The following is a 22,662-nucleotide window of genomic DNA, read 5'->3' on the forward strand; positions in this document are numbered from 1 at the left end:
AAATATAAACGAAAAAATGATGTCCCAAGACAATCGATGAAAAACTGGTTTTAGTATTGATACTCAAAATTTGCATACTACAAGGTCATTTTCTTGTGACGCACAAGTTTTTTGACATAAAAACGAACCTCCGTTTCTGAACGATTGCAAAGATGTCCCGCAATGTGCAGTTCTCTAAAAAGGAAATTTTGCAAATCTATCGTTTGAAAGGGTGTGGATGGAAAGTGATTGACATTGCAAGTAAATAGAATTGTAAGTGTAATCATATATTTTTTGCTTTTTAGTTCCTGGGTATTTTTTGAAGGTTTTTTTTTTTTTTTAATTTAAAAGTAATTTATTTTCACGATTGTTTCTACACAAGAGGAAAAATACAAGAGTGTATGCAATTTGAAAAACTGACTTTCATTTTTTGAGGGACAACCTATTGTGTATGCTTTGTATTTACTTATTTTTTGGAAAGTAGCGAAGTAGCGACTACATTTCAGAAGTAATTTGTAGTTGCTACATTTTGAAAAAAGTAGTTGTAGTTGTAATCAACTACATTTGTAACAAAGTAGTTGTAGTTCGCAAAAAAAAAAGTAGCTTTTCCAACCACTGGGCCGAGCACTTATCATTGGATAAGGGAAAAAATGCAATGGGAATGAAAAACTTATGACCAAAAGCATACACTCTAAAAACAATTTCAAAAATGACGAAAAAGTACTCAAATTTGAACATAACGCGAGTGAAAATGCATGGTATTCAAATTTGAAACATTCAAATACTCATCAAACGCTCAAATCAACATGTGTGCACATTTTTGTGGTATTTGTGCTCATTTTTGAATATGTAATATTTTCAAAACTGAGTATTATGTATTCATTTTTAAGTATTAAATAAATCAGCACACTATTGGAAAACATGGATACTCATATTTGAAACAAAAGGTTTCAAGAAAATTTGGAAGCATGAATGTGCTCATTTTTGAAAACTTCATTTTTCTCGATGTATGAGCGTAAAATCTTATTACATTCTATTGGCATAAAGTAGCGTTTTCATTTAAACCCTCAATATACTCGTATATAACCCTTTCATTAAACGCCTATAACTAATTACAAGGGGGAAGGGAATGTGTTTTAAATGAATGGTATTATAACATATTCCGTCAATATTCCGTGTCTTATTTTATGCACTTTATACCTTTTATCACATGGGCGGCTTGCTTGAAGTTACTAATTTATTTTATTGCCCTTGAAAAAGGACCTTAACTTAAAAAAATCTTAAAAGATATTAAGCAAGGAAATGAAAAACAAAACAGTTAATAAGCATTACCAATTTATATAAGTATCGCAGCATAAATTTCCTTGACGTAGATATTTATCAGTTTACGAGCAGTTGGAACTGTTTTCATTTTTAAAAAAGTACGAAAAATATTAAAATATTTCATCTTTTTATCTTTGACAATCCAAGCAGTAAAATCTGTATATCGCATTTTTGCAAAATGTACGCTATCTAAGTGGAATTTCATGCATCATTAAATATGGTAGAAAATTCTTTAAAGAAAAGTTGGCTGCAATAACAATTATTCTGAATCGATTATGTGTTATTCTAGACTGCCATGAAATATTGCAAGTTAAAATTAATTTAAAAATCTAATTTTCGGCTATTAAGGTTAACTTAAGGTGCTTTCATTGATGTGTTAGAAAAACACAATTATGCATGTTTAAGTAATTTTAGTTGAACATCATGCGACTTATGAGTTTCGTCAGCTCTTTTTTATATTTGAAAGTGCATTGTTTAAAAGTTTCGTCTTACAGATGCATAAAAACCTACTTGAAAGCATTTGAGTTTAAAGTAAAATCAGCGAGAATTTTAGAAACGACAAAACTGCAAAAGCTTAAATAAGGAGGTATCTGTAGAGACTTAAATAAGGAGATGTATAAACTACAGAGAGATAAGATATTTAAATACAGTTTTTGAGAACCCAATATATATTGGACGACACTTTTGTTCAAGACTGCAAATTACGATAAAAACCCAACACTCTGTATATTGACAACAGTAAAATATCCAATACTAGGCAAATTTTGCGAAAAACTAAAACACCAAATACTTTGTCGATTGTCCAAAATAAAGCAGAGAATCTTAAAACTGGCGAAAACAAACCGCATACGAGTAATACTAGGTAAGTTAACAGGAATAAAATCTGTTCAACTCCTCATATTAAAAGCATTCATGTATGTAAGACTTTGCAAATAACCGTAGTAAAAAGGAGACTATATATCTAAAACGATCGTATGCATTGCTACAAATATCTTCGATGTATGCATTGCTACAAATCATTGTGAAAATAGTCACAATGTTAATATTAAAGCTTAACGTAGTCCCAGAGTAGAGTAAGCGAAGGTTTGAGAGGACAAATTTCATTTCGTCATGAAATTGTTTAAAAAGAGCATATAATAATAGACATAACTTGCTTTACATAGCCTTGCTTTTTTTTTTTTTTTTTTTGCAACTGAAACTTTTTCCCACGGTCACTCTCTAATCTGAAGAAAATTCAGCAAATGCACTTTCTTTTCTACTTTAACGGTATTTCTTCATACTTAAAACACGTTTTCTCTTACGCGCGGCTTGGCTTCAGTGAGCATAACCAGTGAAGCAAACAAAATAAGTTATGAAGCATAAGAATTTATAAAGAATAAGGCAACATAAAAGCGGTTTTATTCATAAGTTACATACATCATTACTTCAGCAAGTTCAAAATTATAAATAACATCCACATTTCAAATTATTGGAGACACCCGATTCCATTGGAGGTTTTTTTTTCTTTTTTGGCATTAATAATGCAGAAAAATTTCAGACGTTTGTTCAGACTAGAAAATCGCCCGTCTAGGTATGAGGGTGAGAATTGCTCCTTCATTCAAACGAAGAAATTGCCTGTTTGATGATTTTATGATAATTGAAATTTTCACCCTAACTCTAGTCGATTAGCCCTAAACTCCAGTATACAGGGTGTTCGTTTTAACCTGCAAGACCTTGATTTTCGCAACCGTTAGTCCTAGATGTATACTTCCAATTTCAAAAATGTTCAAAATCAGATGCAGAGTTAAGTTATTGAAAGTTTGAAGCAAAAATAAAAATGAGCCAAAAAATACAAAATTTATTTTTTTATATGGGCCCCAGGTCCCCTTACATATATTTAGGGAAATTTTCTCCATTGAAAAATCATTCCAACATAAAAAGTTTGACATTAGTACGACCAATATTCACTGAGTTATGAAACGCAGAATTTTGTGACTTACACCACTTTACACTTGGTGAGCATTTTTTGTGTGACATGACTAATTATCCTAAAAAAACGGATTAAAATACAATATTAAATATACTTGAACAATTAGTATTTAGACACTTGTGAAAGGAATAATAAATAAATAAATAAATATATACTTTTAATTAAACAAGTTATTAAGCAACATAAACAGTCACACCAGGTGTGTGACATGCCACGGAGGTGAGAATTCACATGTTATGTACCAAAAATATACTAAAATAAAAATTATTATTAAAAAATTGTCGGCAGGTTTAAAGAGAGATATTTTTGATGAAATTAAAATGCATTGTTAAATGAATTGTTCCTGAAAGTTTTTTTCTGTAAAAGGCGTGTGACAGAAAAGTTAAAGTTTTTGAAGAATGACCCATACATAACCAGTTTTTTCTTATGTGGTAAGAGGTCGGGCATCTTACCCACTTCGTAAAATTCACCAAAATCGATGTTCGAAAGAGAGAACGTAAGAACGAACAATAAAACTGTTCCCTGAAACCTATGTGCGACACAAAATCATTTATAAACGTTATTTTGGTGATCCTAGTGTAAAAACAAACGAAAACATACTTTATAGCACTCACAGATGCAAACACACTTTTGGAAAAAACAAAAGCATAACAGCGGGTGTTATCACATAAGAATCAGTGTTTCCAGGGATGAGAAACGCAAGCAAAATATGAAATTTTGCTAGGAAATAATGTATAGTACTTAGACTATTCTGAAAAAACATTAGGCTTTTAGAAAGAACCTGGGGGTTATTTTTAAACCCGAATCTTCGACTTACCGATTTTTCACTCCTTGAATCGAATAAATTTCACACGTCTGTATCTTGCTTATAAGTAAACATCTGTTTTTTCATGACAAATGTGTAAAAGAAAGTGAAATTAAATCTAAACTTCTGCAACTTTCGTTTTAATTTGTGTTTCATATTTTTGAGGTTATTAACTTTTTAAAAAATTTTCGAACGTTTATCACAAAAAGACAAGAACCTTTTTAAATTGGCTTTTTTTCTTTTTAGTTCAAATATTTTTCTTGAAGGTGTGAAATATTTTCGACTTCTGTTTCTGCACTTAATTGGTTTAACGTGTCATGTGCCGAGATCAGGTGGACATTTTAATTTCACTCTTTTAAAGTTTTATTTGCGGGGCCTATGTTAGTTGTCAGTTCTCTTACATTGGAAAAAAAAGCTTTTTCATGTAGTTCATTTATTTTTAATGACATTATTCTTTATGTATATTAAGTTCCAATTCTTTTTTTTTTTATGCTTTTGATTTCCTTAGGCATGTTTTAGTTTTAAACATAAGCTTTGGCTTTTTCCTTTTCTTGGTTTACACGCTATAAGTCCTAAATACACTGGTGGACAATTGCTAAGGACAGATTCCAATGAGCTATGTAGCACGTAAAAAAGTAATTGTAATTTGATGCCAAGTGAAATAAACTAATGCCAAAACTCTAGAACATTGCAACAACGATAATTTATTGTGCTCTGAAATCCAGAAGGCTTTGAAAAGTGTCCAAATGACGAAACGGTCATTTTAGGCTGAATACGTAAAAGTGAATAAATGTAATTACCGCTCCCAGGCGTTCCGACGCAAGATGTCAATATGGGATATGGCTACCATGAAGATCAATGCAAGCTAACACACGTCATGTGCTGCCTCACACAACATTATCCAGCAGCTGTTGGGGTAATTTATCCCATTTTTCTGACAGTCACGGATATGGGTGTCCTTGCTTATTGGAAGGTGTTGTCGACCAGCAAGACTGCTCCCCAAAGCATCTCAAACATTTTCAATATGATTCAGGTCTGTAGAACGTGCTGGCCATCCGATGGGTTGAATATTTTGAGTGAGCTAGATACTCCTGGACGGCGATTGTTAATGGCATGTTACGTTGCCATCCATGAAAACGAATTTATCAACCAAAGCCCCACAGAATACGTGAACATGATGCAGTAGAACAACATTAATGTATCACTAGCCGCCATAGTCTTGTTTGGAAACACACAAGCGACGTACGGCCATTGATCACAATCCTACCCATACCATGGCACAACTTTTAGAATACTAGTCCTTCTCTTATAAGTTTGCCGGCTTGTATATGCTGTACCACTCTCATGCTGGGTTAGTTGTCGGCCACAATTAAACGACAGACTGAACCTGCTTTCATTTGAGAATAGTACACAAGCCCAGTCAACTTCTCTCCAAATGCGATGCTGAAGATATCATTACAAACGAGCAAAACACTGTGACTTGTAAACAACGGGATGTACAAAACAAGCTGACGTGCGTACAGTCAGTCTTACGGCATTTAAACGTCTGGTTACAGTTTTTCGGGATATTTACTTGCTGGTAGCAACAGGAAACTGCTTTTCTACATCAGTAGCTGCGTTGCACTGGTTCATTTTCGTTGCTAGCACTAAGTAACAATCTTCTGTTGATGTTGTATTACGTACACGACCTTCCTCACACATTCCATTTGTTTGAAATGGTTTCCGAACTCTAGAAACAACTTTGTGGCTAACGTCGAACTCCCTGGCAACATCTAAATTTTTCTGCCCTTCTTCGATGTTGCCAACCACACGGCCTTCCATAAAATTATCTAAGGGATGTCGGGAAGACATACCAAAAAATACTAGTTCCTCAATTGATTCTTTCCCATCAAAATTTGCTTTTGAACAACAATGGTCATCACGCCCCCAATCCTTTATATTGCTTATCAGCACTCACGTGACCAGCAACGTCATGAGCCTAAAATTTGCACATTCACAACTCGTCTTACTATGTCCCGAACTTATGCTAATTTCCATATTTCCTTGCCTTCCATTTTGTGGTTTCTAACGCTGCTATTGCCATTCGTCCTTAGCAATTGTCCACCAGTGTATATTTTCTGTCCTTCTATCCACTTGATTATAATTACATTATTAATTATGTATTCCTGAACTACGAAGAGTTACATTCATATTGACACAGTTCATTGTACATTATGCTTATTTAAGTAATTCTGCTGAATTTTTTCTTTTTAAATTTCGAAATGTAAGATATTTTTAACTTAGAAGATTTTTAAGAGCGTAGGGGAGACCAGGTCTAGTTGATATAGGGTTAAGACTTAGAGCAGGAATAAGTAAATGGAGGGAGATAGAGCAATCATTGGCTTAGCAAAAGCTTAGGCAAAGAACTCGAGTCACGTGACTTAACAACGATGAATAGTTAGCACGTTTTGCGTGCAACTGGCGAAAGAAACCTGTTTTCTTCCAATGCTTCGTTTTAAAATCTATCACGTTACTTGGTGTCTTTGCTTTACAAATGAAAGTCTTCACTCCCTTTACTATATCCCTTCTCGATGAGTTAAGATGATGAAAGAGCTTTAATTCTTGAGCTTGTAAGTACTCAAATGGGAGTTTTACGAGAAAGTAACACATTGTGGTTAATTTGATGTACATACGAGGGAGAACCAATCCCTTTTTGCTAGATAGTTATTCTGAAGAAATTGTTTTTTTTTGGTACAAAGTAAATTTTTATGATTCGTTTTCAACTTTCGTATAATGTGTTTAAAAAAAAAAGATATCATATTAAGCAAGATACTACCGTGCTCTTTAACTAGGAGGCATGATTTTACCTAAGAAAAGTTATTTATATTCGCAGCTGGTTTTTTTTTTCCAGCTTTTGAACTAACGTAATGGTTTTGTTTGTGTTAAGTTGATACATCCCGTTTTCCCAAATGTTTATGCGTTATCTTTTTCCAGAAATATTTAGAAATGACTTCAAAGGAATAAAATTTCTCTTGAAATACCTCAAGGAACTTTTTTTTGAGAAGGTACTCATACTTATGCTTGTATTAGCTGTAAATCAGATTTACATTTATCATTTAACTCGGAATAATACTTCAAACATTTGTGAGACTCTTCTTTAAAAAAAAAAACTCTGAAAAACATTATTTCGTTGCTTATATTACATCAGCATAACAGTTTACTTGTTTGTGTATTAATATGATCCATGTTGGGTCAAGTTGATCAATTTCTAAAAAAAACAAAAAGAAAAGTTTTATGAAAAAAATGTTAACAAACGGTTTTAAATCATTATTTGATACGAAAATAGTATTACATGAAATTTTATTTTAGTACGTAGCACTAGTAACAAAAATCAGAAAAATGTAAATAGTGTATCAACCATACCAGGTCTTCCCTGCAATTGCTGCAAAGAAAAGCAGAAGACTGAATGTATAATGTTTTCATTGGTAAAATGGTCTTAGTTTCAAGAGATCGTTGCGTTCTTGTTTATTTTCAGTTTAGCTTCAATATTCTAAATTTTTCGCGTAATCCAGAAAATTATTCTTCCAGTTTAATGGCTAGTCATTATAGAACACAAAGGATTTACTGTAGGAATTAAAACTGTCATTTTCAACTTTTTTATCATGAAAAAAGGATTTTACCCGATTTATTTATGAGGCATTAGTGCCTAGACAGATTTCAGAATTTTAATTAGGATTTTATGAGTAAAGAACATTTTTTTAACAAAAATGTTTTAATGTTTTCTACTTAAAAGAACACATTAGTAGTGGTTATATTCATGAAAAAGCAGTTTTTTGAAAATACTTTTTTACCCTAAGCCATTGTTTATGTGTAGATGTGTAGGATAAAAATCATTTCGATTAGAAGAAAGCTAACTGTAATAACAAAATCAGTTCTTTAGTGCTTAAAACAGCAACTATGTTTTCCTTGAATTATTTAACATTATAAAAATCTTTTAATTTCTCATCAAAAGAGGAAAAGTAGAAATAATAGAAATTGGGATTGTTACAAGGCAATAAAATGGAAAAACAGTTGCAACCATAAGGGAGTCAGGAAAGAAAACTAAAGATATAAATGTGCTAATGAGGGTGGCTAGTGAGCAGCTGCGTTTTCACTCTCAAAAACTTTACCTTGCCTTGATTAAATAACACTAAGGCATAGCAACGATAAAAGCTTCTTTAATGTATGACAGAAATTATATTTATTTTGAGGCAAACTTTATGAGTATATCATACTATGGCACTGAAGAGCCGGATAATTTATAGAGCAACAGTTTGTTTTCTTTTTTATCTTTTTTCGGTTATCTTAGGTTTTTTTATTTTATCTCCATCAATTTTTATAAGGAGAGTCCATTTTATTCTCGTTGGATACTGTCTCACTCAGTCGATTCCAACAATCTTTTGACAGTTTCTACATTAAAAATCCTCGGTTTCTTTCATTAGTTGTGAGTCTTTATTGTTTTCTACCTGATGTACTTTACCATACCAAATCACATCCAAAGGCTCACATCACACCATAGTAAAAATAATAATAGCAACTTTGCCGAAACTTTACTGAAATATGAAAAGTTAAATTTTTCAACTAAAATAAAAGTTATGAAATAGTAAAAGAAAAAGCCATTTCGATGGTAATGAAGAACAGTGCAAAAAAGGAGATGTGCAAAGAAGCTGAAAACCAGGGAAATTATCCATTTGGGTTAAAGACAAAAAAAATATTAAAGCCTCTTGTCTTTCTACGAAGTTTGCCGATCGGTTCCCGCTACTATCTATAGATGTTAGTCTTGAATATGGTGGACTACATATTTGTTTGGCAAAAGATACCTTGAACTTGTTCTCTAAATGAAGAATTGGGATACCATAAAAGAAACTTCGAGTCGGAACACAAACAGTTTCTAGTACTTAACATATTGTGTATCTTAAGTTTTATAACTACACCTAAAATTAATCTGCTCTCGTATGCGACGGGATTCATTTAAACAGTAGAAAGAGACTTACTTCAGGAATGACCTTTTGTGAGCCTGCTAATGGATCTGAACTGATAAGAAAACGTTTTCAGAACTCCAGCTATGAAATGAGGCAGCGAGAAGCAAAGGGAAAGGGATGTAAGTGCCAAAGTTAAAAATTCAGAGATAACCAGTACAAATAGAAGGTGAACCTCTCGTCTTTCTTGGGGCAAGATATATTACTAATAACCCTTGCTATACAGCATGATTTAGAAAAATAATTTTTTGAAAGCTAGGACCGCAACTAAAAACGCTTTTTACTCAAAACTTGAAAATGTCCACTTTACACCCCTTTGCTTCTCACTGCTTCAATTACGATATATTTCCTGCTTTCATAAACTAGTTACTTTTTGTTATGTCAGATTAATAGAAGTAAATTTTCTCATGTCTTATCTGTTTCCATACATTTTAATTAAAAACAAGCATTTCTGAAGGAACAGTTTTTTATGCAAAGATAACTGCATTAATTATAAATGTTTCGAAAGAGCTCTCGTTTCAACTAGTGCCCTGCTTTCTTTCTATTTTTCACATTCAAACGAATATTTTATCATAGTTTTGCTAAAGAGGCAACCAGATGCTGCTTATTCTTCATAACTTACAGAAAATTTCAAAGATGTAATATTTAGCTTTGACACATTTTCCTATGCTAATTTTGTAGTAAACATTGTTTTAGGCAATGTCTGTCTTCACAGTTTAGGAAGTAAGAAGTACATGTCCATCAATTCCCTCAAGCACAAGAATATTTCAGTTTTTGTTCATTAACTTGCTTAAGACGTGCAACTGTTCCAAAAAAAAACTGTCCAAAATTAAGATGTTCTTTACGTAATAACTAATATATGTGAACTTCCAACTAAATTCCTTAAAAAATAGTAAAATTGGATTAAGTTTAAAATATTTTAACTGTTGTATATTAATTTTTAAATCCGCAAAAGCAGAGGAATACGTAACCGTTTTTCAAAGAAAAAGTACTTATATTTCTTAAGTTCAGAAAAGAATGAAGTGGAAAACTAAGTTCCGATTTGTTTTTCAGGAAGTGCTTTGTTCATCTTGCGTGTGACAATATTGATTTCAGGATTTTTACTCTAGCCTTCCAGAAACATTAGTTTTGCTCTTTCTTTCGTGAAGTGAATATTTTCCGATTCGATATCATTAGGAAAAATTAAATGCCCTCATTTCACTATGTATTTTCTACATATTTGCTTGTTGATACGCTCTTTAAAGGGATATGGTTGTAATCAAGGAATGACTAAAATCGTAAGTTTTACGTAGAACTAGGCTGAATTGTAATATTTATTTCTTTCCGAACAACATAGGAGTTAGTGTTAATAAACTGTACATTTTTCAGTAAAGTATGGTTTTATTTGCCTATTGAATGTTGATGTGGAGCTTCATCCTAAGAATGAACCTGCTTATATAGTGTACCTCTAATAGCATGATGCTTGACCTTGGATGAGCTGATTTTATGTTTGGGTTGAAAGATGAAACATTCTTAGATTGGCACTACGCCAATATTGTTATCGCAACACAAACCGGCTTTCCTCCTACTTTAACAAACGGAAGCGTTGAAGCCTCAGCGGATCGGAAGTCTATCTTCTCCAAAATGTGTCAGTATGCGGGCTTATGCTGCGCGGATCTGACTTGTTTCTGCATTTCAACTTTGTTTACTGTTGAAATCGCTAGTTTTAATCTTTCTCAAAATTTCTCTAATGAATATAGTAGGTGAATTCCAGTGGTAACGGAAGGACCGTTTGAACAAAAAAATCGATGTATTTCTGTCTGTGAGTATATCAAAATATATGTTTTTCAAAAACTGATGCATAGACTTTTATACACATCATAGTAAGTTGCTAAAAATGCCAAAGCCAGGAATTTTTTGCCAGTAACTTTTTTTAATAAAATTTAAAAAGCGGTAACGGAAGGACATTTTTGCGACATGATTTTCGCGCAATCATGTTCTCCCCAAAAATTTAGCCAAACTATAAAAGGGAAAATTCTATAAAAATTAGAGCACATACGGGAGCGTTCAGTCATTACAATTTCACTTCTAGTTTTAAAAAAATAATTATTTTAAGCATATAAATTATGCATTTGTTAAGGGTAACTGAAGGACAGTAACGGAAGGACAAGAAGTCGAAAACATTTTAACTTGGTTGATTTCAACTTACAAACATTTCTTCAGTTAATACAGCAGTCCAAAACAATAACATCTAATACCTGAGCCATCTGTTACAGTTCTGAATTCTTGAAATACTCAAAAATATTATCAGAATCCATAGACTATTTATTTTCTTTATCAGGGAATACAAAGATCATTCCCACATTATTATGCATTCTCAAACAAGATATTTTTACTCCTTCATCTTCTATATGAAGTTCCTGTCCAACATTGCCCTTTGTCAATTTCTTTCCCTTCCATTCAACTAAAAAAACTTGTCCAAATGTTATGAATCCTTTCGCGTATTCTCATTATTTGGTGCTTTTGATTCAGCTGTATCTTCTTTTTAATATTATTTATAACTGTCAGTCTGTTGACTGTCAGTCTGAAGTGAAATCTCTTTCGATTTGTTGAAATACTGACTTTATTCAATAACATAACTTTTTACAAGTTTCAAATAGTGCATATTTTGTGTGTCAGGATGAGAATGGATATTACTCCATCTTTTTGAAAATTGATCTTTGAATTCACTGATCTCTTTGCAGTATGTTTAATGGTTGAACTAATGCTCTCAACAGTCTTTTCCTGTGACTTGTGTTAACAAATCTGAAAGCAGTTTCAATATTGTATTGTTCCAATATAAATATCAAGTTTGTAAGCAATTGTTTCTGCTTAAATTGCTTTTCATATTACAAACATGTCATACCAAAATGATTTTCACATGCTTAGGAAATTTTAAGTGTAGTTTTCATGATTTTTATCACATACACTGGAATAAATAAAATCACAAAACATTTTTTAAAAAGATTAAATAAAAGTTTATTTTTTGAATGCAAGCATACATAATTTTTGTACAAATATTATATATGTTTTAAATGTGACTACTAACTTTAAACTATTGTTTGTTTTCGACTAGCATTCTAAAATTTTACCCTATGTCAGCTTATACATAAATGTCCTTCCGTTACCGTATTTTTTTGTCCTTCCATTACCATTAAAACCATGTAAATTAAATCTATATCGGTCATTCTCACAGAAAAGGTACAAATAGACTAAAAAAATTCTTTTAACAAAACTAAGTAAAAAAAATAATAAAAATTGCATAAATGTTTTTGTTTGTTTAAAATTATGTCCCTATAGTAGTGGTTAAGTTTTCTATTTTATTTTTAAAAAGATTTCAATTATTTTAAATCCTACCTCGTCCACGGAGGGGATACAATAGTCAACGGAGGATATTTTTTATGTAAGAAAGTGTCAATAAAGGTTGTTATGAAAGTAAACATGCGTTTTAAAGCTATATGAACTTATATGTTACTCTTACTTAACATTAACAAATTAAAATGTGGAGGCTTTTGAAATAAGGACTCAGGACCTCGCTATTTATGAATATCCTATTTTATTGAAAAAAAAATCAACCTTCTAGCATTTGTAACAAAATCAATAAAGTGCAACCTAATTTAGTTGGAAAAGAAAATATCGAAAGTATGTTCTTAGTTTCATTAATGAGTAAAAAAAAAACCTAATAAATCAAAAGATTTTTTTTTAATTCAAAAAAAAAATCGTTTTCTTTTTTTAAAGAACTTGCCAAAGGCCGATTTAACAAGCTTCGCGGGCCACTTCTGGCCCGCAGGTTATAGGTTGTGCATCCCTGCTGTACAACAACATGATCATTGATTTTTGGTTTGCTTCTTATCCTTTCTCGATGAATTAATCCCAAATGGTAATGTTTGCATTGATCACCACAATTTAGACAGGTGAGGTATCTTGCTTCCATATTTATTTGGTCTTTTTTAAATACAAGTTCATGAATTTTCATTGTTCCTGGAAACGGTGAAATATGCTTTGGAATTTGTTTATCTACATCATTTATAAAACTTTCTTCAACATTTTTTATTATTATATTCTTACAATTTTTTTGAAGTACCGAAACTAAAGTTTCACAATCTGGGATAACTGTTTTCTGGGCAACTAAATTGTCAGCTGTTCTTTTTATTGCTGCTTCAACTCCATCTGGAGCACCTTTTCCGTGAGAGCTTTCCCTATAGTGCCAGTGAATTTCCTCCACAATAAACTGAGAGGATAAATATCCACCTATTAACTGAAACATTGTTTTGTTTTTGTACTGAGCACTGGGACCATCACTGAGAAAATGAATTTTTTTTTTTTTTTTTTTTGATCAGGTAAAAGAGACTTTAAATTATCTTTGAGTGAAAGCAAATGAGCAGTAACAGCTGATGCATCATGCCTATTACATGCGCTGACTGTTCCATATGAAATAGGACTTTCTTTAATATCTTTATGACAATATACAACACAAGTATGTATAGTTACCTGTGGCTTTGAACCACCAAAGTGGACTGATTTAATTTCTCTGTGAAACTTACATATGTAATTTTCGGAAAAATCAATATGCATTAGGATTTCATTCCTTTTCAAATTTGTTTTTATATCTGAAATCATTTGATATTGGTATACAATGTTAGATGTATGATTAAAAAATTTGATGATATCAGAAAAAAATGATTTCACTAATTCTTTTTTTTTTTTTTTTTTGTACTCTCAATATCCACTTTCATGGTTCTATGGCAAATTTTTGTTTCACCTTTAATCTTCATAGTAACTTTTTTGTTAACCCATTTTGGAAGTAGCACAGGTTCATCTTGAAAGTCATTTATTTTAATTTCTTTTAATTTGCAGGCATCACATTTACGATTTAGGCAAAGTTCTCTCTGAGGATAACAACATGTTGCTTTATGAACTTGAGATATATTTTTTTCATTTATAATAACAAGGCTATGTAGTTTTACTATTAAAAGCTTTTATGTTTTCGTGAACTTTGCATAAACATGTCTCCCGATCGGAAACTTTTGGAAATAAGATCCAAAAAGGTCAGAGACGACAAAAAGTTTGATAACTAAGAGTTTGATGTTGTGGGCATTCTTTTATAAACATTTTACGCAAATTATACATAGTATCATTTAAATAACGCTTTTGTTTCTTTTCTTTTCTTGTAATTGTTTCTTTTTTCCCTGGGCACAAGCGACTTGCTTTGTGAGATTCTAGAAATTTCTGAACATTTAGCTGTGTTTCTTCTGTGAAATCTCTTTTTGACACAGTTTTGTAAGTTTTATTACCATAATTGCTAAGCATTTTGATTAAGGTTATTTTTTTTACCTTATTGAGTAGTCGATACTTTTTCATAATTTTACCAGACAAAACTTGTAGCATTGTCTTTTTCACTTTGTGAGATTTTTGGCTTTTAAAGTTAGTTTGTATTTGTCTGCCAATAGCTTCAGCAAACAATAATTTTCTAAACACATTGGATTTGCTTTTTCTATCTTTACTATTCAGTTCTCTTCGAACTTTTTCTCGCGGAGATTCATTTTTCTTTTCTTCACTTTTCTGAGATCTGCTGAATCTTTTTTTATATTTTTCAAGTCTAGTATTTAAATTTTTGTTTTTCTCTTCTAATTCCTCTATCTTCTTCTTTAGTTTTTTTTTTTTTTTTTTTTTTGTCCTCTCAAAATTCCAGAATTCTTGTTTTCCTTGGCACTGTTACTATTATCCAATTGAGAAGAGGTGCTTGGAGGTGAGGATTTTTTTTTTTAATTTCTGTCTAGCACGTCTCATGCTAAGTTTCTTTTGTTCCCTCCTCTTTTGGATTTGAACGTCTGACTTCTTTTTACTTTTTGGTTTTGCCATTTTTTTCTACTATTAAAAGAATATATATATATATATATATATATATATATATATATATATATATAACATTACAGAAATCATCTAACAGAAAAACTGACAAAATGAACTTATTTAAGAGTCGAATTGAATTTCTTTTCTATAAAAAATACAAAACAAAATTGCCCTATATTTTGTTTAGCAAACTGAAATTTATTATGATTTTTTCTAAGGCTTTGTCTCTTCCGTGGACCACGTCATCTCCTCCGTGGACATGCCACGTCCACGGAGGGGAAGTCTACGGAGGAGACAAAAGTAAGCTTTAGAATTTTTCAGAGTTTTGATTTTAAAGTTAAAAAAATGGAATGCTTCTTTTTATCAAATATACTACTTTTGCTATCTAAAAATGATGTTTCAAATACAAAACAGTTTTATTTTACCTTTTGTATGATGACCACGGAGAATACACTAAGAACTTTGCCAAACCAGATTTAGACACAACAATCCAACACGTGTACAAGAGAACTAAAGTTGATCACTAGAAAACAAAATGGCTAAGTATCCTACCATTTACCTTATATGGACTTGACTTTTGCTGCCCTCTATTATGTATTTATTAAGTTATTTTAAGTGTCCACGGAGGGAGACTTCAATCTTAGGGACAAAGTTTGAGTCATTTTCTTTATAAATACAATTTATTTTTTTTTTAATTTTATTTTAAAAACATCTTAGAACTCTTAGCTAGTTAATACAATCAAAGATATTTAAAACCAATTTAAACAGTTTGAGACCAATTACAAATTGCTTTGTCTCACGGACTTAGGGAAATCCACGGAGGGGATTTTAAAGCAACATTTATTAAAAAATAAAACTGAAATATTAAATTTATTTAATTGTTATGCATAAAATTAATTAGTTCAAAACTTAACTAAACACATAAAAAAAATATTAAGGAATATACTGAAGTTTTTATTATTTATTACTAAGGGACTGTAAAAGTCACCTTTTTGTGAGAATGACCCGTATTAAAATTCTAACTGAGCTTCCTTGACAAGGTACATAATTCTGCTTTGCATAAAAAAAAACATTAGTTTCTAATTCTATACCCAATAGGTTCTTGGTGAACTAACTGAGGTGTAGTATTTTGGTAACGGAAGGACATCAAACTGTCACCTTAGTAATGGACCTATTTCACGGTTGAAAGAAAATAAATTTTAAATTACTTACCGCGAAAAGATAAACTAGACATTTAAAAGATAAAAGTTAATCTAAATATTATATGCTGATAACAAGTATATTGAAATTACAGTATGCAACAAAAAAGAGATTTTTTGCTCTGCAAAAACAGAATGAGAAAACTTGATTTTCTGAAAGTCATCAAACTATTGGGGGAAAAAAACAGGTTAAGATTCAAGAAATTTATATATTTCTGAAGATAATGGTATATGGCAAGTGACAGAATATTAAGTTTTAAGATTCAAGTGTCATGCCCTTGTTTCCTGGAATTCACCAGTAATTGAAGTTGTAAAAAAATTATTTATTTATTTTTTGACATCGAGCACTCAGAAATTATAGCTCCAATAAAATTAAGCATATTTCATATTTTTTTCTTCTTTAATTCGGTTGGACCGAACTAATCTTTTATGAATATTAAAACGTATTTATTTATTAACTTCTTACGTACTCTCACATTTGAGCATTTCGAAAAGAGGAATAAGTGTAGCAATACAAAAATCAACAAAACCGTCCTGTTTATCTCGTTTTGGAAGGTGTGTCCAACAGAAAAAAAGTTAGGATGGATATTTTAATTTTCGAATCTCGTCTAATTTCTACCCTATTCTTACCGAGCTGAAACCGTTTGCACAAAATAACTTTAAATCAAAATACTTCTTAAAAACACCAGATAAAAACTGGATATCAATAATAAAGCATCGGCCGATCTTCAGCTCAGAGGAAGAAAAATTTCTTAATTTAAATATTTAACTAAAAGAAACGTGCACTTTTAACGTATTTAAAGAAATTATTTTATTTATTGATTATTATTATTATTTTGAAGTGAAGTGAAACTTTTTAAGCGAGGGCTTTGAAATTCTGATCGGCAAACTTTTGTTTGACAGAAGCGATATAGTTGATTTTTGTGTAGTGAAAAGTCTCAATTGCGTGTACTGTGTTGTGGGTAACTATTGATTATTAGCAGATCATCCTCTGAAACAAGAATGTATAACCAAAGCATTTCAAGTATTGTTAAGTGTTTACAATCTATTTTCTTCATTGAATATACAATTTTGTTGTGAATATGCCTGAAACGTCGTATCTGAGACTCGATCCTGAGTCCGTTGTCAGTCAGATTGCGCTGTGCGGCAGTATAAGTACGAGAACGAAAACGATCATTTGTCTTAAGAACGAAGATGATGATGCACAGTGACAGATATGTATATAATTTTACGTAAACCCCTACGACGTTTACGACACACCCTATTTTTCAATATGATCTAAGAATAAAATGTTCTGTTTTGGAGCTCTTAAAAAGGAATACATTTCGAGAGAGAGCATGAAGATCGTAATTTTAAACTGCGTTTGGAAAAATTAAAACCATAATATAAGGTAAAAAATTCGTGGTCTTTTTTTGAATTAGCTCTTAATTTGAAAAAAAAATGGAACTCGAAACATTTTTTCTTTCTCTAAAAAAAATCATTAATCAAACTTAACAAGGAAGCTATATAATGTTTACTTTTCCCGTAAAATTGAAAGCAAACGATAAATGTTTTCATCCATTAGCTCCTTTTTTCCCCCTTCTTTCGTCCGAGAGGCTGCGTTTTTTTTTTTTTTTTTTTTTTTTTTTTTTTTTTTTGTACTTTCTATCCAAACACATTTCCCCCTCTAATTGCATTGTTCATCTAGTGTGTGTTAAATGATCATTTGAAATTGATGCTGTTCTTTTGTAATGTCACACTGCGTAATGTTTTTCAGTTAAAATAATGTTTTCAGAAATGTGAAAATTTTACTATATACTCAGTTTTGTATAAACGTAGCACGTTTAACAAATAGTTCTAAATTGTCTAACCGTAATTGTAAAAAATGTCTGTAAAATGATGTTCGTCATTTGAAAATTTTATCGTCATGTCGTGAACATATTAAATTGCTAAATGCTTTTGCAATACTGTGTACAAAATTATTTATTTTTGCTGTTTTTTCAAGCAGTTTATTTTGTTTTTTCTTCAAGATGCTTGAAAGAAGAACACAAATAAAGCATCGTCGATAAAAAGAAACTATCGCTTTTCTTGACAGTTTGTGCTTTTTTTTTTTTTAGTCTCTATTTTAAATTTAAATCTACATTAATTTCTAAATTATGTTTCTTTCAGTTGCATAATTTTTCAAATAAATTTGTCGATGTCTTTAAATTTTTTGATTCGTGCTTCCTTATTAGAAAAACGGAACTGTTGATGTCTTTGTAATATATTGCAGGCCGAGACCGTCTCAAATCGATTAATTTTCTTTCTGATTCTATCAAAAACGCTCATTCTTCAGCTTCGTTTACCAATGACCTTTGTCTAAATAACAGTGAGAAGTTACCTAGTTAGATGTTTCCGCAATTTTTACGGTTGACGAATGTGGGTTTTGTTTACAGGATCAGTGTCACCAACTTTTAATAAATTAAAGTTAGCTAAAACAGAGTTTGAGTGTGTGTGGAGGTGAATGTCGATCGCTCCGGAAAATTCTAGTTGACTGTTTTAGAAACTGATGCTAGTATTCTAACAAGGATTTTTGGATACCGTTATCCTGGTCGAAATGGAGGTTTGTGAGGACGGTATTCTTACATCTATAAAGAGGATTTTAGGGAATGTCATCTTAAATCTGGATGCAGATTTTTAATAAAATCGGTCTTTTTTAAGAACTGCTCTGCTTATCCTAATAGTAATGGTTAAAAGGACTGTTAGTTATAACTTTATAAGGATTTTTAAATATTTCATATTTTTAAAAACTGCTGACTTGATCTTTTTGGCTGTTTTTCGGATCCTTATTGTGGATTTAGCGACAGCCATTTAATGACTATTTCCCACATTATAATGATTCTTTTAAACTAAATTACCTCTTATTTATTTAGGGTAGAATCTTGGTTATGTGTCACGTGATTTCAGTTTTTTTTTTTTTTTTCTGTCTCGGAATGATGCCTAATTCGAGGTAGTTTGTGCAACGTTTGATACATCATCCAGTAAAAAATGAAAACATCCACGTTCTTCTACTGATTTTAATAGTATTCACAAAAATTTAGCGTTTTAATTTCTTTACCATTTCACGGCTTCTTTGTTTCATATAAATTTTTCATCAAACATCCTTCTATTTTTAAACCGGTTTTGCCCTTATCGGACTCTTTTCCGTTTAGTACATTTTAAGTTGCATTAAAAACTATTGCTTTTATAGTTAGTATAAGAATTCTAACGCACGTTATCTAGCAATTGTGGTTTTGGGGGAAAGAAAAGTTTTTATTCTGTAGCAAAACCGGAAAGGACTGGCTTTTAGCGCTAACTCATCCACTGCTTTGTTCGCCCTCAGTTTGAGGTGGTGACCTTAAAAAAGTTGTTGTAATGATCTCCATTCTATGGGTTTATGATTTTGTTCCTTGTGGATCCTGTTGTGTTACTGAACTTGCTAAAATTCTTCTGTATATGTTCAGAATGTTTCCGTATAAAGAATATTCGGTGTTTATTTCTGGCTGAAAAAATAATAGAATTTGGGTTTGGACTAAATAGCTTTGTTATACAGTCGACTCTCGATAGCTCGAATATTATTTTATCTCGAAGTTATCATTTGGTCCCAAAATAATTTCGTCTTTTCGATACAAAGTTGTCTCTACATCTCGAAAGTCGGAAGTTTTTGCGCGAGTTTCGTTTTTTTTTTTTATATGCATAAAAATGCAACCAAAATAAGAAAAAAAAAAGTATTAATACATTGCTTTGCTTATCAGCTTGTGTGAGAGGAATAATTCATTTACAATAGGAAGGGGGGGGTTGCTCCTTGACGCATACGTATTACGTGTGAAGTTGCCGATTGGGCTACTTTTTACCGTGATTGGCGACCTAAAATTTTATAGCTGAACTTTTGAGCGACTTAAAATTTGATCAAAAATAGAAGAAAAAAAAGTAGCTTTTATTTTCTGGATGACATAAATAATCTGTTTTTAGACGAAGACGTTTAAAAGCAATCCGAACTGAAACCAATAGAAAAGAAATTGAGCCTACGACATGCGACCTTAATGACGTTTTAAGACGCGATAAAAAATGTACGCAGTCAAAAATAACTTCCTTTTTCGAAGAATCTTAAAAAATATATTTTTCATAAAGATACTTTTCTAAAGGACTACTAATTATTTTATTCAAACAAAAGTGTTAGTCTATCCATTATGCACTATTCGTGAAAATAAAATAAAAACAATTCTTTAGAAGATTGGGAAAAGAACTTCTAATAACTCAAACTACCGATTATTCGAAAATTTTAACCGATCCCTTTGGACTTCGGGTTATCGAGAGTTGACTCTATATATACAAACTTTTTCTGCATATCAAGACTCAAAGTTAACTAGCCAAACCGCGTCATTAGCACTTGCCATTTAGAGTTAATAAGCAAACATCATGAATAATTTATGTTTTAAGTACTAGTTAAGACTAAAAGAAAACGCGGTAGTAAAAGTTATGTTAACTAAATAAAGACCCTCTACGTATCCACATAAGTCGGGTAATGTATAAAATTTTTTTTTTTTTTTTTTTTTTTTTTTTTTTTTTTTTTTTAAAGCTATCGTTGAGTTAGTCTCTTGACTTTCTCTGAAGTTGAAAATTCCAACTAAGCGTTTGTCGAAAGCTTTTCTCTTTCTACTCTCAAAAATTGAACCGTACACCTAAATTAAATGATAAATGGTTTTTTGAGAGTTATGAAGAATCAATTAGAAAAGATCCGAATCCCTAAGAAAAGATCCCTCTAAAGAATCCCTATGAGCTGTTGGAACATCAGTTTAAAGACCGAAACTATTGATACAAGTTTCTAGCAATCCGAGAAAATTATAATATTTTAAATAAGCCGTAAAATTGGAAAACGGACATACAATTATTTTAAAAACGTATGAAATATTTGTATGCTGCAACTGTGAGTTGCTGCAATTGGGTAGAGGCTCTAAACATTTAAAATGAGCATATTTTGTTTTATTTAAAAATAAAAAAGTCTCTCAAATGATTTTTATGTTTAGATTAATAGTTATATCTTTACCTCTGAGCCAGAAAACGTAAGTCACAACTTCGGAGAAGAGAGGAAAAACTTTTTCTGGTGCATGCAAAAGCTTGGACGTACGCTATTTCAACACTGGTAAATAATTGTATTTAATCGAATATCGATAACTCGAAGCTCGTAACTTGAATATTCCTTTATCTCGAAGCTTTCATCGCGGGTCCCAAACTCTTCAGACTGTTGTGCAAACTTCCCGTAGCCCGAACTGCCAATAACTTGAACGTTTTAGCCGGTCCCTTGGGACTTCGGGATATCAGGAGTTGACTGTATATGGTTTTTTTAGAATTGCGTTCACATGGTTCGATGCGGAATATGATTCTACATACAATGCGCTAATAAACAGAAAATCGGAATTCACTAATAAACAGAAAACCTGGGATGATTGGGCTATTTTGGAGTTACGTCAGTCTGGCTCATACTAGACTAAATAAAACAAGAACGGAATATAATCCAACGATTCCCTTTCAATGTTCTTTGTTGAATATCCTACAGCATTTTACTTCTAGAATGTCCCAAACAAATGACTAATGATTTTTCTTTTCTTCCTTTCAGGTATTTGGTATTTTCATTGGCTATTACCAGTCCATATCTGCCGTGGCTGTAAGCGCGGTTCTCCAAGGCTTAGCCGCCGGGACATTTATACATGTAACATTCCTTGAAGTAATTCCAGCAGAATTTAATGAGTCTGGACCACGGCTTTTAAAAGTGTTTTTCTTAGGCTTAGGTTTTATGTTGTTGTTATTTTGTAGTGTATTTATGCAAGGTTCAAGTCATCATCATCATCACTGACGATGTACTTCAGTCAGAGGCGGAGCGGAAAATTCTAAGCTTCGGTACATAATTGCCATCGTTCTTCGCTTCCATTTGCGATGTTTCTAAATTCAACATTGTGATTCCATGAGTGGAAAAATGTGTCTGTTGTTATATGCGTATGATTGTAATTGTTGATTAATATTTAATAATTATATTAATAAATTAATGTTTTGATTTGCTGTAGTTTTTTGATACATAAATGCAAGTTGCATGATGAAGTGATCTGATTATGACCTAAAAGCATATTCATTTTGCTTATATGATAGAAAAGCCCTAAGATAAAGGCTGAGATTAATTTTTTACCATTTACACTCTGAAAGCTTTAAAGTGTTTTTGAAAGAGCATTCCAATTTTCCAAAGTAGACATATTTTTCTAAAAATTCGACTTCAAAAATAAATTTTTGCTAGTGTATACATATTTATCATGAATAGAAGGCGGCAGTGAGGGCCCCCATCCTAAAGCCATGGGTTTAACATAAATACAAATTCTAATACAGTAGTTTATGCATATGAAAGGGCTGTTTTGATCAAAAAATCAATTTCAGAAGGTATTTTTCATCAAAAAATTCCCTTCAGAAGATATTTCTGGCTGCGCTAGTGGAAGGAAGAATTCACTGTTAAACACTAAAAATAAGTCGAAACAT

The 22,662-nt window shown here is 31.6% G+C and overlaps 1 protein-coding gene across 6 annotated transcripts in view; it reads left to right on the forward strand.

The window, feature by feature from the left end:
• LOC129218113 (zinc transporter ZIP3-like) overlaps positions 1 to 22,197 on the forward strand; it is a 116,549-nt gene extending 94,352 nt beyond the window's left edge. For all 6 annotated transcript variants that reach the window (XM_054852309.1, XM_054852312.1, XM_054852315.1 and 3 more), the window contains one exon: positions 21,758 to 22,197. In XM_054852309.1, coding sequence (XP_054708284.1) covers positions 21,758 to 21,994 — 237 coding nt within the window. In that variant the 3' untranslated portion in view covers positions 21,995 to 22,197. The remainder of the gene's footprint in view (positions 1 to 21,757) is intronic.
• The last annotated feature ends 465 nt before the right edge of the window (positions 22,198 to 22,662 follow it).

This window comes from Uloborus diversus, chromosome 3 (assembly GCF_026930045.1).
Source record: "Uloborus diversus isolate 005 chromosome 3, Udiv.v.3.1, whole genome shotgun sequence".
NCBI classification, from domain to species: Eukaryota; Metazoa; Arthropoda; class Arachnida; order Araneae; family Uloboridae; genus Uloborus; species Uloborus diversus.